Below are 10,504 nucleotides of genomic sequence, written 5' to 3'. Positions count from 1 at the left end.
ATTACAATTTATGTTGGTTCAATTTACTGATAGCGTCGCTCCTCGCTCTTATATTTGCACCAATTAAAATTCACATAATCGCGATTTACTGCATTAAACTAATCATCAGAAACAAAAATTATACACAAACTACAGATCGTGTGGAAGCGAATAAAACACGATTGTTTTCCAACAATCTCGTTTGTGATGTAACGATCGTAAAGGTTTATTCTGACGTAAATAATCCAAGATGAACATGCGTAGAAACTTGCTAGTTGTGCCACTGGCTGTAACAGTTATAAATAATTGTTTAATTAAATATTATTTGTATGAATTTTACATTTTGCAACAGTAGGAATTATGAAAAGCGAGACGCGTCTTTAACCGCAAACCACGTGTTCTGTATTATTTTGATTAGCGGCGCTTTTCGGCTGAATAGGAACGCATTCTCGTACGCCTTTCTCCTTGATGACGTCATAGGTGCTCGGGCTCGGGCTCGTGCCGAGCTTTTCGTTGAAGCTCGGCGCTCGGCGAACCCGAGCTTTTTCAACTTCAGCACATCCCTACTGTTTACTACCAAATGAGATGAGAATTCAAATAAAAAGGTGTACCATCTTCCCCAGGAATCCCCACCCTACTATAAATATATAGATAAAAAAATACCGTAAAACAGGATTGGTTTGCACAAAATCCATTTCGTCATCGCTGTCGTCATCTTTGTTCATCTCGATCTTGGAGGCGTCAGGTGATGACATCAACTTTTTCTGGCTTGAATCCACTCCTGCCGAATTTGAATCTGCTTCGTCCGACTGTAAGATAATCAAATGAAATAATGTCAATTATTCATTTTCCAGTAACTGGGCAATTTATGTAAATTTTTAAGTAATTTTTTTGGGAGGGAATTTTGAATAATTTTGTATTATATGGCTGACAATTTAGAGCTTAGACAACCAACAAGGACTAATGGTTTGGACAAATTGCCGTTAAGTGTCTTTACCAAGGACTCCAACGTCTACATTGGTAACAGCATTGAGCTTTCAATAGGTAAACTCAGAGCTTAAGGCAGACATACTAACTACTGCTGGCTAAATATCATGAAACAGAAGCGGAAAAATACAGACTGTTTGTTTAAATGATTTCACATCATAAACACACATGTCTTGCGTAACCTATTGACAAATATGGCCGTAAAAGGTTCTGACACAACCATAAAATTGTTCCCTTGGTTTTTGCACAAATAAATTTCCGTTTGTTTATATTTCTATACAACAAAACGAAGAAAACCTTAAATCCCATCAAACAATAAAATCTTATTAACTATAAAGACTATAGGCCTATAATATATAAACATTGTATAAAACACATAAAGAAGTTAATATATATACATCAAATTTTGCAAAACTAAACTTTAGAAGTCCAAACAATAAGGATTACACATGACTGATAAAATCTAAATCGAAGCATCTTTTAATATAAGTGCCATAACCTACCAAATTATCTTCTGGCATAATTTATTCTTAAACCAATTAATTGTAGCCCTGCCGGAGTTCACAACTTTAAACTAAGTCAATACAGTCAATGTACATGTTTTATGACTTGTTATAATAAGAGCACTGCTACAATCATAACATACTGAAATCAAGTAGGTTAAACAGGGATGAAACAACAGACACTATACAAACTATGGACATCATACCACCAACTACATTCAGTGACGTATAACGGTCATAGGAGTTCGGAAAGAAATTGCAAAATGAATTTTAAAATTTTTTTTAATAGAATGTAGAAATTTTAGATTTTTTAACCTTGTTAGAAGAAAATGAGGGGACCTACAGCAGACATGGGTGTTTCGGACAGAAATTAAAAATCGAATGTAAAATTTTTTTGAAATAATGTAAGAATTGTAAGTTTCCTAACCCTGTTGGAGGAAAATGAGGAAAAACCAGAACTATCTTCATTTGGGTCTCCAATGTTGACGATAAACGAGTCTCGGCCATTATTTCCATTAGGGGGCAGTAGAGGTAGGGCTGATTCGTTCAAGTCAGCCTCTTCAGCGGCGCAAAGATCTTCCACTGACGTTGGAAGATTTGGTTTTGCGAAGAAATCCACAGAATATTTGGCTTCGTTGTGGCAGGATGGTACGGGGCCTGACACCCTTCGCACTCGGCTCATAGCGGTTGTTATTTGGTTTATTTACAAGCTACTTTCAGAGATAGTGCTGTGGAGTTAACAGTAGGTACTTTCATGTAAACACGGCTTTGACGGCTAAAGCGTTAGAAAGTACATGGTAACTCGTAAGCTGGCACGAGGTGTATGAACACCCGCGTTATAACGACTGTCGTTTTCCGGACACGCGAGGATAAAGTAAGTTACATTCATTCATTCATTCATAAATAGCAAATCCAACCAGAGACAACTATAAAAAATATAGGAACTAAACGTTTACACTAAAACAAAGTAAACCAATTTTTAAACCATTTAAAGGCTGTAATTATCATAAAATTTAAGTTTTTCTTGTTTTAATAATCCAACTGTACGGCTTCTATTAATCTATGACTGATTACTGGAACTTGGCTATATTGAATTACATGCGTTTCGTCGCATAGGATTTCGATTTTTCGGCCAAATACGGAACACTCAAGTTTAGAATGTTACTATACTTCCTTCTGGTTCTGGTAAAATACCACAAGCCTGTATTCTCGTAAACAAAAAGATTCTACCCCGCCAATTTCGAAACGTTCGCGCTAAAATTCGAGACCAGTTTTAAAGCACGAATTGCGCGTTTATCGAACCGGCTGGTATGACGTCACTTTTACTACACACGTGTTGTGCTTTAAAGGGGGACAAAAAACAAATGGAAATTCAGTTTTTCCCTTAAAATTTAAAAATACTTTCTTTTTTAATTTTTTTTTAACATAAATTAAAATTTAATTTTCGTTTGATTATTTTTAAATAAAACTCTTATTTATTTCAAAAATATTTTACAATAAAATAAAACTTTACCTTTGTACTACTTAAATTTCTCGCCAAAATATTAACCAATAGCGTGAGGTTATTTATGAATGAAACTTACACGCCCTAGAAATACTTCACATAGTGTTCAATCATTAACTAGACTTTACTATAAATTAAACTTTTGTGAAATCGTTAATATTTAACAACATTGCGCGCCACCCATTTATATTAAACACCGCTTTGCGTTGTAGTCGTTGTTTATTTAATAATTTTACAGCCGATTTTCGTTAGGAGCAGACAAAACGTAAAAATATTTAAAAACATACATTTTAGAAACTTCCTATACCTTTGGTACATAATCATTAATGCCGACTCATTTCGTTGTCAAATTATTTTACAAAAGTACTTAACCGCTAGATGACTCAGTGCGCTATCGGCAAACTTTAACAGCTTGGGTGTGGAAATATTGCAAAAAAGGATAATTACATTGCATTAAATGAAATTGTGTAATTTTTCCATTATCCAGTCTTCCCGAGTATACCTTAATTTATAGTAAGCTAAATCAACCGATGTATTCAAAGATCACCGCCATCATTTTAACACATATAAAAACATTCCATATTAATCTTATCATACGAAACTAAATTTACAACAGCAGAAACGGAATTTTTACCTTGGAAGCGAATTTTAGCACAGAATACAATTCTACAATGTTACGAATTTAATTAAAACGAATAATTTGTTATAGATGAGACACCTTTTCATTCTATTTTCCCGGCTCATTTGATAGTTAAACAAACAACATCCAAAGAATCATGAAACCGTATCTCTCGACCCCCACCGGCCATTGTTTTTGGTTTAAAACACGATCAGAATACATGTATTTGGATATCATGTACTAAAGGTGTCCCGTCTTCCCAGCCTACTATATACAACTGTCGTTTTTTCCGCCGCGCGAGGGTAATCAAGTTACAATCATTCATTCAAATCATTTTGCCGAGTATATTTCAACTTACTTTCTTTTTCGCACTCGGTAGTTCTCCAGTTTCAATGCCATTCTCATTATGGCCAACCGCATCACTCTGTGTGAAAAAAGAACGTTACCTTTTTGTATATACTACAATGGGGTCAGCTATAGTGGAATGTGCGCTAGTTTTATACAATGTTTATTATTGTCAATGATCAAGTCGCACGTTCGCTACTAATTAGATGCTTTCTGTATGCTACATTTTAAAATGTAGCAGGAAAGAGTAAAATGTTCAATGTGTTATTTCTCATTGAAATTCCCATTTGGCAGTGAATTACGAATATTTACAGAATTATATAACGTATCCTTACGGCTCCGAAAGAGCGTTGCTGTTTTAGAAAATATGGATATTTTGTCCTAACGGTATCCATCTAACCCCCATATACGTTATTATTATTTTTTATAACGTCATTATTATAGTTTTAGATTATGAAGGGTATGCAAAACTCTTGGTTGAAACGCAATGAGCCTTCAAGCACGTAATGTTTTTATAACAGCTAGTTTTTATAAGTAACTATGGCAAGGAGTTTCTCATTGGCAAGCCACTTAACGGCCATTAGCTCCGACCAAGTAGTCACCAATTGGTTTAAAAGCCTTCAATTGTTTTTGCCAAAATACACACGAAACGTCACCGACTTAAAGCTAGTTTTTTGATTACATTAAGAAATCAATTTGAAAATTTAATTGGTTCTTTTAACTTTAAGCTTAAATCTTTGCATTGTAATTTACATATAGTAGGATGGGGGAAGATGAGACACCTGTTCATTCTATTTTCTCGTCCTATTTGGTAGTAAACAAAAAACATTCAAAGAACTATTAAACTGTATGCGAATGACTCCTGTAGACCGCTGTTAATTGTTTAAAATACGATCACAATATTATTAAATCGTATCCTCGTGCACGACTCCAATATACCGCTATTAGTTGTTTAAAACACATTTGGATATTATTTGCTAAAGGTCTCCCGTCTCCGCCCATAATACCATATAAGATTGTCGGCTTCGAAATGTGTTTTAAAATGCAGACACATCCGTACGCAACACCAATCATGTAAAATTAGACTTATTTACAAAAAAATTGGATCGTCAAATTTAGATTTTCTTTACGGTTGAACATGTTTTATAAACGATTTAAATCTGGTCCTAGTACGGCTATATAGTGGGGTGGGGAAGATGGGACACTTTAAACACAAAATATCCAAATATACTGATCGTGTTTTAAATAATTAACAACGGTTCATGGAAGTCGTAAGGATATAGTTTTATAATTCCTTGAATGTTCTTTGTTTACTACTAACTGGGACGAGTAAATAGAGTTAAAAAGTGTGCCATCTTCCCCCACCCTACTATACTATACGGGGTGTGTACAAACAGCAACGATTTTAATATTGAACTGAGGCAAGCGCCATTGCAGAAGGCATGTTTTTACAGAGGTGGCTTATCTAAAGCAGATAGGCATGTTCTTATTAAACGGATACGCCAGCGGCCACGAAACACAGATAAAGGTATAGGTATATTGATTAAACCACTGTAATTGTACTGGCTTGTATAGTAATGGTAAAAGTATATTACCAAAAATGCTTCGTTCAAAAATCCCACTTGTTTTTCGCCAACTGGAACATTATTCGGCGACAATGTGACCTCGGGTGACCTCTCGAGTGACGTATGACTGCTTACGTCATGTTTTTCCATTGTAGCTAAAACTGACGTCAGAGATGACTAACTATATATTTTACTTATCGAAAATCTAGCACTGCGCACACGAAAACACGGTAAGTATGAAACCTCAACTTTTGAGAAATGAGTTTAAATCCCTTGCAACGTAAAAGTAAACCAAATTTAACGAAGCAGAAAATCAGGTCTGCTTCTGCTGCAACCACAGTCAGAGTGTGCCGGAGAAAGTAAAATCACCAAGGCGTAGCTAACCGTTTTCTAGAGCAAGACATTCAAATTCCAAAAGTCTGCAAAAGTTAATCTACTTAAATATTGAGGGCGTCTTTTGTGTAAATCCATTGTAACCTTTGCAGAAGATTTTTGTTTAAAATAAAGACAAACTGCAAACACTGCTAAACTGACAAAATACAATTTACTTCGGTTAAATCTGTTTGCAACACAAAACCGTATACGAATCATACCTTTCAAAGACTGTGCGGTTTTGTTTAGACCTTCGTTGGCGTCGGTTTTAATTCTAAATACGGACTTACAGCAAGAGAAAGCACTCAACATTTTGCGGTTTAGAAACAAAATGCTTTTTAAGCATTTTTTCGAACGACAATTAATGCATAACTAAAGCGAAACGGGTCTGCAAACCAGGTTTACATTGTATATTTTACATTCATTGCTTTAAATTGGTTGTATCACAAAATATTGAATGTTTTTGGCTGTGGGCTACGTGGTTCCCATTACACTATGTCTAGCCAAACTCGCATAATGGCCTTCGATAATATACTACAACTACAGTATAGGCCGTACGCCCGTACCGATATATACATACTGTGCCAGTTTCAAGGCACAATTCGCATATTTATACGATTTATCTGTTTTCGGATTTTTGAAAGGCGATGACGTTCACAGACATGACGTCATCAAGTATAGTCGGCAAAAAAAACAAAACGTCATACCTCACCGAGACACGTCAGACTATTAGGGGGATTTTAAGAAGAAACTGGTTGATCTGTATGCAAATAAACTTAGTAGACGGGGTTTTAAAATTTCCAGGTGCAACAGAAAAGCACTTCGGCATTCTGAATGTTATTTGTAATGTGTTGTAGGGTGGGGTAAGATGGGACACTTTTAGCATAGAATATTCAAATATCCTGACCGTGTTTTAAACAACTAACAACGGTCTATGGTAGTCGCGAGAATGTGGTTTTATATTTCTTTGATTGTTTTTTGTTTACTACCAAATGGAATGAAAAAGTAAAAGAATGAAAAGATGTCCCATCTTCCCCTCCGCACTATATGACTGTAATGCGTATTCACCAAGGGTTATAGGTTCAATTCACCCAAGCACGCTTTTTATCTGATGCAATTCCTAGTATTTTTATCCAGCACATAGCGTGTTTTGACGACGTCGTTTTCCCGAATTTTCCATTCTCTTCAATATTTTAGTAATATGTTTTTCGCTAACGTTTTTGTAGAGATGCCTAAAAGTTCTGTTCTGTTAGCAGTGTAAAGATATGCTACACGTATGCCAATTCACACGATACACGGATTATGTAAACATAAAACTCTTGAGTTATACACAACAATGTCATTTCGGGAAATTGCTGATCTGGTGATTCTTTGAAATAAAAGATTACTTAAAGTGCTGAAGTAGAAAATTCTAAACAAAAACACTACCAAGAAACTGTAGCTATACACTTCAAAATATACTTAAACTTTCCATGTACTTCATTGTTCAATGTGCAAGCTTTTAACATTGAACCATGTACGATGATGAAAATGTAACGACGAAAATACCAGTAAACTACAGACATACGCATCAAGACATACTAAAATTTTCCATGTATTCTGTTGTTCAATGTACGGGCTTTTAACATTGGAAAATGCAACGATGATTTTATGCACAAAGGTGAAGAAAAAAGGAACTCTTGCGTGCTTTTACATGCATACATTGGTGCAATTAATCTGGTACAACGTTGACGCCCAATCATACGCGCAGCAATTATGACAAGCTTCTGTGTCTGGTGAGCTGCAATGAAAAAATCCCATTATAATTTTTGAATATTTTATCCATTGGCGTGATATAACGACTGTTGTTTTACTGTTTCCACCTGTCTTGTCGTTTTTTTTTGTATATTTTCGACCTTCATTTATTAGTGTGGCGGAAGATGGGAGACGTATTCATTCTGTTTTTTTGCCCATTTAGTAGTAAACAAAGAACATTCAAAGAAATATCAAACCATGTCCTCACGACTTCCAAAGACCGTTGTTAACTGTTTAAAATACGATCAGGATAATTGGAAATTATGTGCCAAAGGCGTCCCGTCTTCCCCCACTCTATACTATAACTTAGTTATCTTCACGCGGCGGTACAACGACAGTCGTTATAACACGGATGTTCTGTTTAACACCTTGGCCCGCTTACAAGTTTCCACAATTGAGACTTAATGGATTTTAGAAGTTTTATACCCCTGTTTTTTTTAGAAATTGTTACCAGAACATAACGCTGGGAAATGGACACGTAATGCTTACATTGGAAAAACCACCGTTGAACAACATTGCCAGAGTCGATCTGGATCTGTACGGGTCCAGTTAGTTGTAGCAAGCATATTATCACAAAATATATCTCCTGGTACGTAAAGGAATCCTGAAACACAAAATTGGGAGTGAGTTGATATGATGTAAGAAAAGCACCCATGGTATGATTTGAGAGTGGGTACGAGGTGTATGAATTTACCGTTTATGTCTTGTTTTTAAGAATACACCAATGTTATAACCTGACAGTGATCATGAGATGTATGAAAACACCAAGTGTGTTTGGTGTGTAAGAAGACACTCATGTAATAATTTAACAGTAAGCATGAGGTGTATAAATACACCGTGTGTGTTTAGTGGATAAGAAAACACACATCTTATACTCTACAGTGAGCATGAGGTGTTTGAATACATCATGTGTTTTTGGTGTTCAAGAAGACACCCATGTTGTAACTCGACACCTATGTTATAACTGGACAGTGAGTACAAGGTGTATGAAAACACCATGTTTGTTTGGTGTAAAAGAAGACTCCCATGTAATAACTGGACAGTGACCATGAGGTGTATAAATACATCATGTGTGGCTGGTATATAAGAAAACAACCATGTTATAACTCGACAGTATAAGCATGAGTTTTATGAATACACCTTGTGTGTATGGTATATATAAGAAGACAACTATGTTAAAATTCTACAGTATGCATGAGGTGTATGAATACATCATATATGTTATGTGTTTGAGAAGTCCGTGTTATAACTTGACAATGAGCATGAGGTTTATCAATACTGTATATCATATGTGTCCTCTAAAGAAGACACCCATTTTTATAGTTGAACAAAAGCATGAGGTAAATAAGCTACACAAATTGTACATGAAGCTAAAAAATTAAATATGTTAAGGTAAATATAGCAATACATACCAGCAACACAAGCATTAAGAAGACTGACAAATATTCCAGCTATCAAAGCTCTGATCACAATCTTAGCCATCTCTCCTCTTCTGTGAGGAGCCATGATACCTTTCATATGAAAAAGAAACAATTATAACAAATACATTTGAGAACTTCTAGCAATTGTTATTGTTTTGTGTTCTTAAAGTGACAACGTTTCATCTGCAAAACATTGGGTTTTGCAAGTAAGTCTCTGTACTATGAGGTGTTATGTTTCATACATCTCGTGTCAGCTTACGAGTTACCAAGTCACATTGTGGGCAGTGGCACAGCCAGAAAAAAAATAAGAGGGGGGGGGGGTTTAATCAAAAGAATTGTTAATATATTTTTTTTTAACTTTTTTTTTAAATAATTTTTTTGGGGGGGGGGTCGCGTCACCCTAAACCCCCCTGGCTGCGCCACTGATTGTGGGTGATTATTTTTTTTCATTTTTTTATGTGTGGCTGATAATTTCAACTACCCATTAGTGACCACTGGGTTGGAGCAAATTGAGGTTAAGTGTCTTGCCCAAGGACACATACGCCCACAATGATAGCAGCGAAGAGCCTTGACCCTATTACCGCTGGGTTAGAGGCAGGAGTGGTAACTAACTGTGGTACACCGTCGAACAATATCATCCATGACTCACCTAACCCTCCTAAAATGATTCCAACTGAGCTGACATTAGCGAACCCACATAATGCGTAAGTAACGATTGCTTCAGATCTTTCATCCACCCAGTAAACCACCCCAGTCACAGGGTCAACATGGGGTACAGTACCAGTGTCACGGATTTGTAGCATGTCAGAAAGTGCCTCGTAAGCGTAAAACTCATTCAAGAAAATCTTGGACCCAATAAGCTCTGCACACTGAAAAAATGATGTTTTTTTTATAAATATTTCTTAACTGTAGGATAATGCAGTTATAGAGCATATGGCAGAAATTTATTTACAAAAAATATAAAATTAAAATAACGAACTACATTGTTAAATTGGGATGATTAAATCTAAATTATAATTAACAGCAAAGCCAAATTTAAAATAATAAAAAGAAACTATACCTTGAAACAATCTGTCCAGGAGATCCCCATTAAGAAAGTTATCGGCATAAACACATATGAACATATCATCTAAAATTACACAAATGTGGTTAAAAGTTATAAGGAATGTTTAAATTTTAAGCTATCTGTTGATTAAAATTACCAAAGACATAAAATTGACTCTAAATAGAATTGTATTTAGTATGTCCGACACCGTGGCGCAATGGTTAGCGTGTCTGCCTCTAATCTGAAGTTTACAGGTTTAAGGCTTGAATGAATGTAACTTACTTTATCCTCGCGTGGCCGGAAAACGACAGTCGTTATCACTCGGGTTTAACACCTCGTGCCAGCTCACGAGTTACCATGTATGTTACTT

At 35.6% G+C, this 10,504-nt stretch overlaps 2 protein-coding genes and 1 long non-coding RNA gene across 7 annotated transcripts in view; 1 reads left to right on the top strand and 2 right to left on the bottom strand.

The window, feature by feature from the left end:
* The window catches only part of LOC100187062 (solute carrier family 28 member 3-like), an 18,514-nt gene extending 12,784 nt beyond the window's left edge, over positions 1-5,730 (bottom strand). For 2 of the 4 annotated variants that reach the window (XM_018814411.2, XM_018814410.2), the window contains exons 1-2: positions 1,897-2,820; positions 643-788 (exon numbers count right to left, since the gene is read on the bottom strand). In XM_018814411.2, coding sequence (XP_018669956.1) covers positions 643-788; positions 1,897-2,151 — 401 coding nt within the window. In that variant the 5' untranslated portion in view covers positions 2,152-2,820. Of the gene's footprint in view, positions 1-642; positions 789-1,469; positions 1,615-1,896; positions 2,821-3,950; positions 4,017-5,532 lie in introns of those variants that run through there. The other 2 variants (XM_018814412.2, XM_026837212.1) reach the window with 2 other exon arrangements.
* A 1,663-nt stretch (positions 5,731-7,393) lies between these two features.
* The window catches only part of LOC100184618 (solute carrier family 28 member 3-like), a 10,624-nt gene continuing 7,513 nt past the window's right edge, over positions 7,394-10,504 (bottom strand). For both annotated transcript variants that reach the window (XM_009862171.3, XM_026837214.1), the window contains 5 exons: positions 10,150-10,218; positions 9,739-9,958; positions 9,081-9,179; positions 8,158-8,272; positions 7,394-7,654 (listed from right to left, as the gene is read on the bottom strand). In XM_009862171.3, coding sequence (XP_009860473.1) covers positions 7,564-7,654; positions 8,158-8,272; positions 9,081-9,179; positions 9,739-9,958; positions 10,150-10,218 — 594 coding nt within the window. In that variant the 3' untranslated portion in view covers positions 7,394-7,563. The remainder of the gene's footprint in view (positions 7,655-8,157; positions 8,273-9,080; positions 9,180-9,738; positions 9,959-10,149; positions 10,219-10,504) is intronic.
* LOC108950003 overlaps positions 7,694-10,504 on the top strand; it is a 23,219-nt gene continuing 20,408 nt past the window's right edge. The window contains exon 1 of the long non-coding RNA XR_001975005.2: positions 7,694-7,868. This is a non-coding gene — a long non-coding RNA (uncharacterized LOC108950003). The remainder of the gene's footprint in view (positions 7,869-10,504) is intronic.

This window comes from Ciona intestinalis, chromosome 12 (genome assembly GCF_000224145.3).
Source record: "Ciona intestinalis chromosome 12, KH, whole genome shotgun sequence".
Classification (NCBI taxonomy): domain Eukaryota; kingdom Metazoa; phylum Chordata; class Ascidiacea; order Phlebobranchia; family Cionidae; genus Ciona; species Ciona intestinalis.
This window is presented reverse-complemented; position numbering and strand designations above follow the sequence as displayed.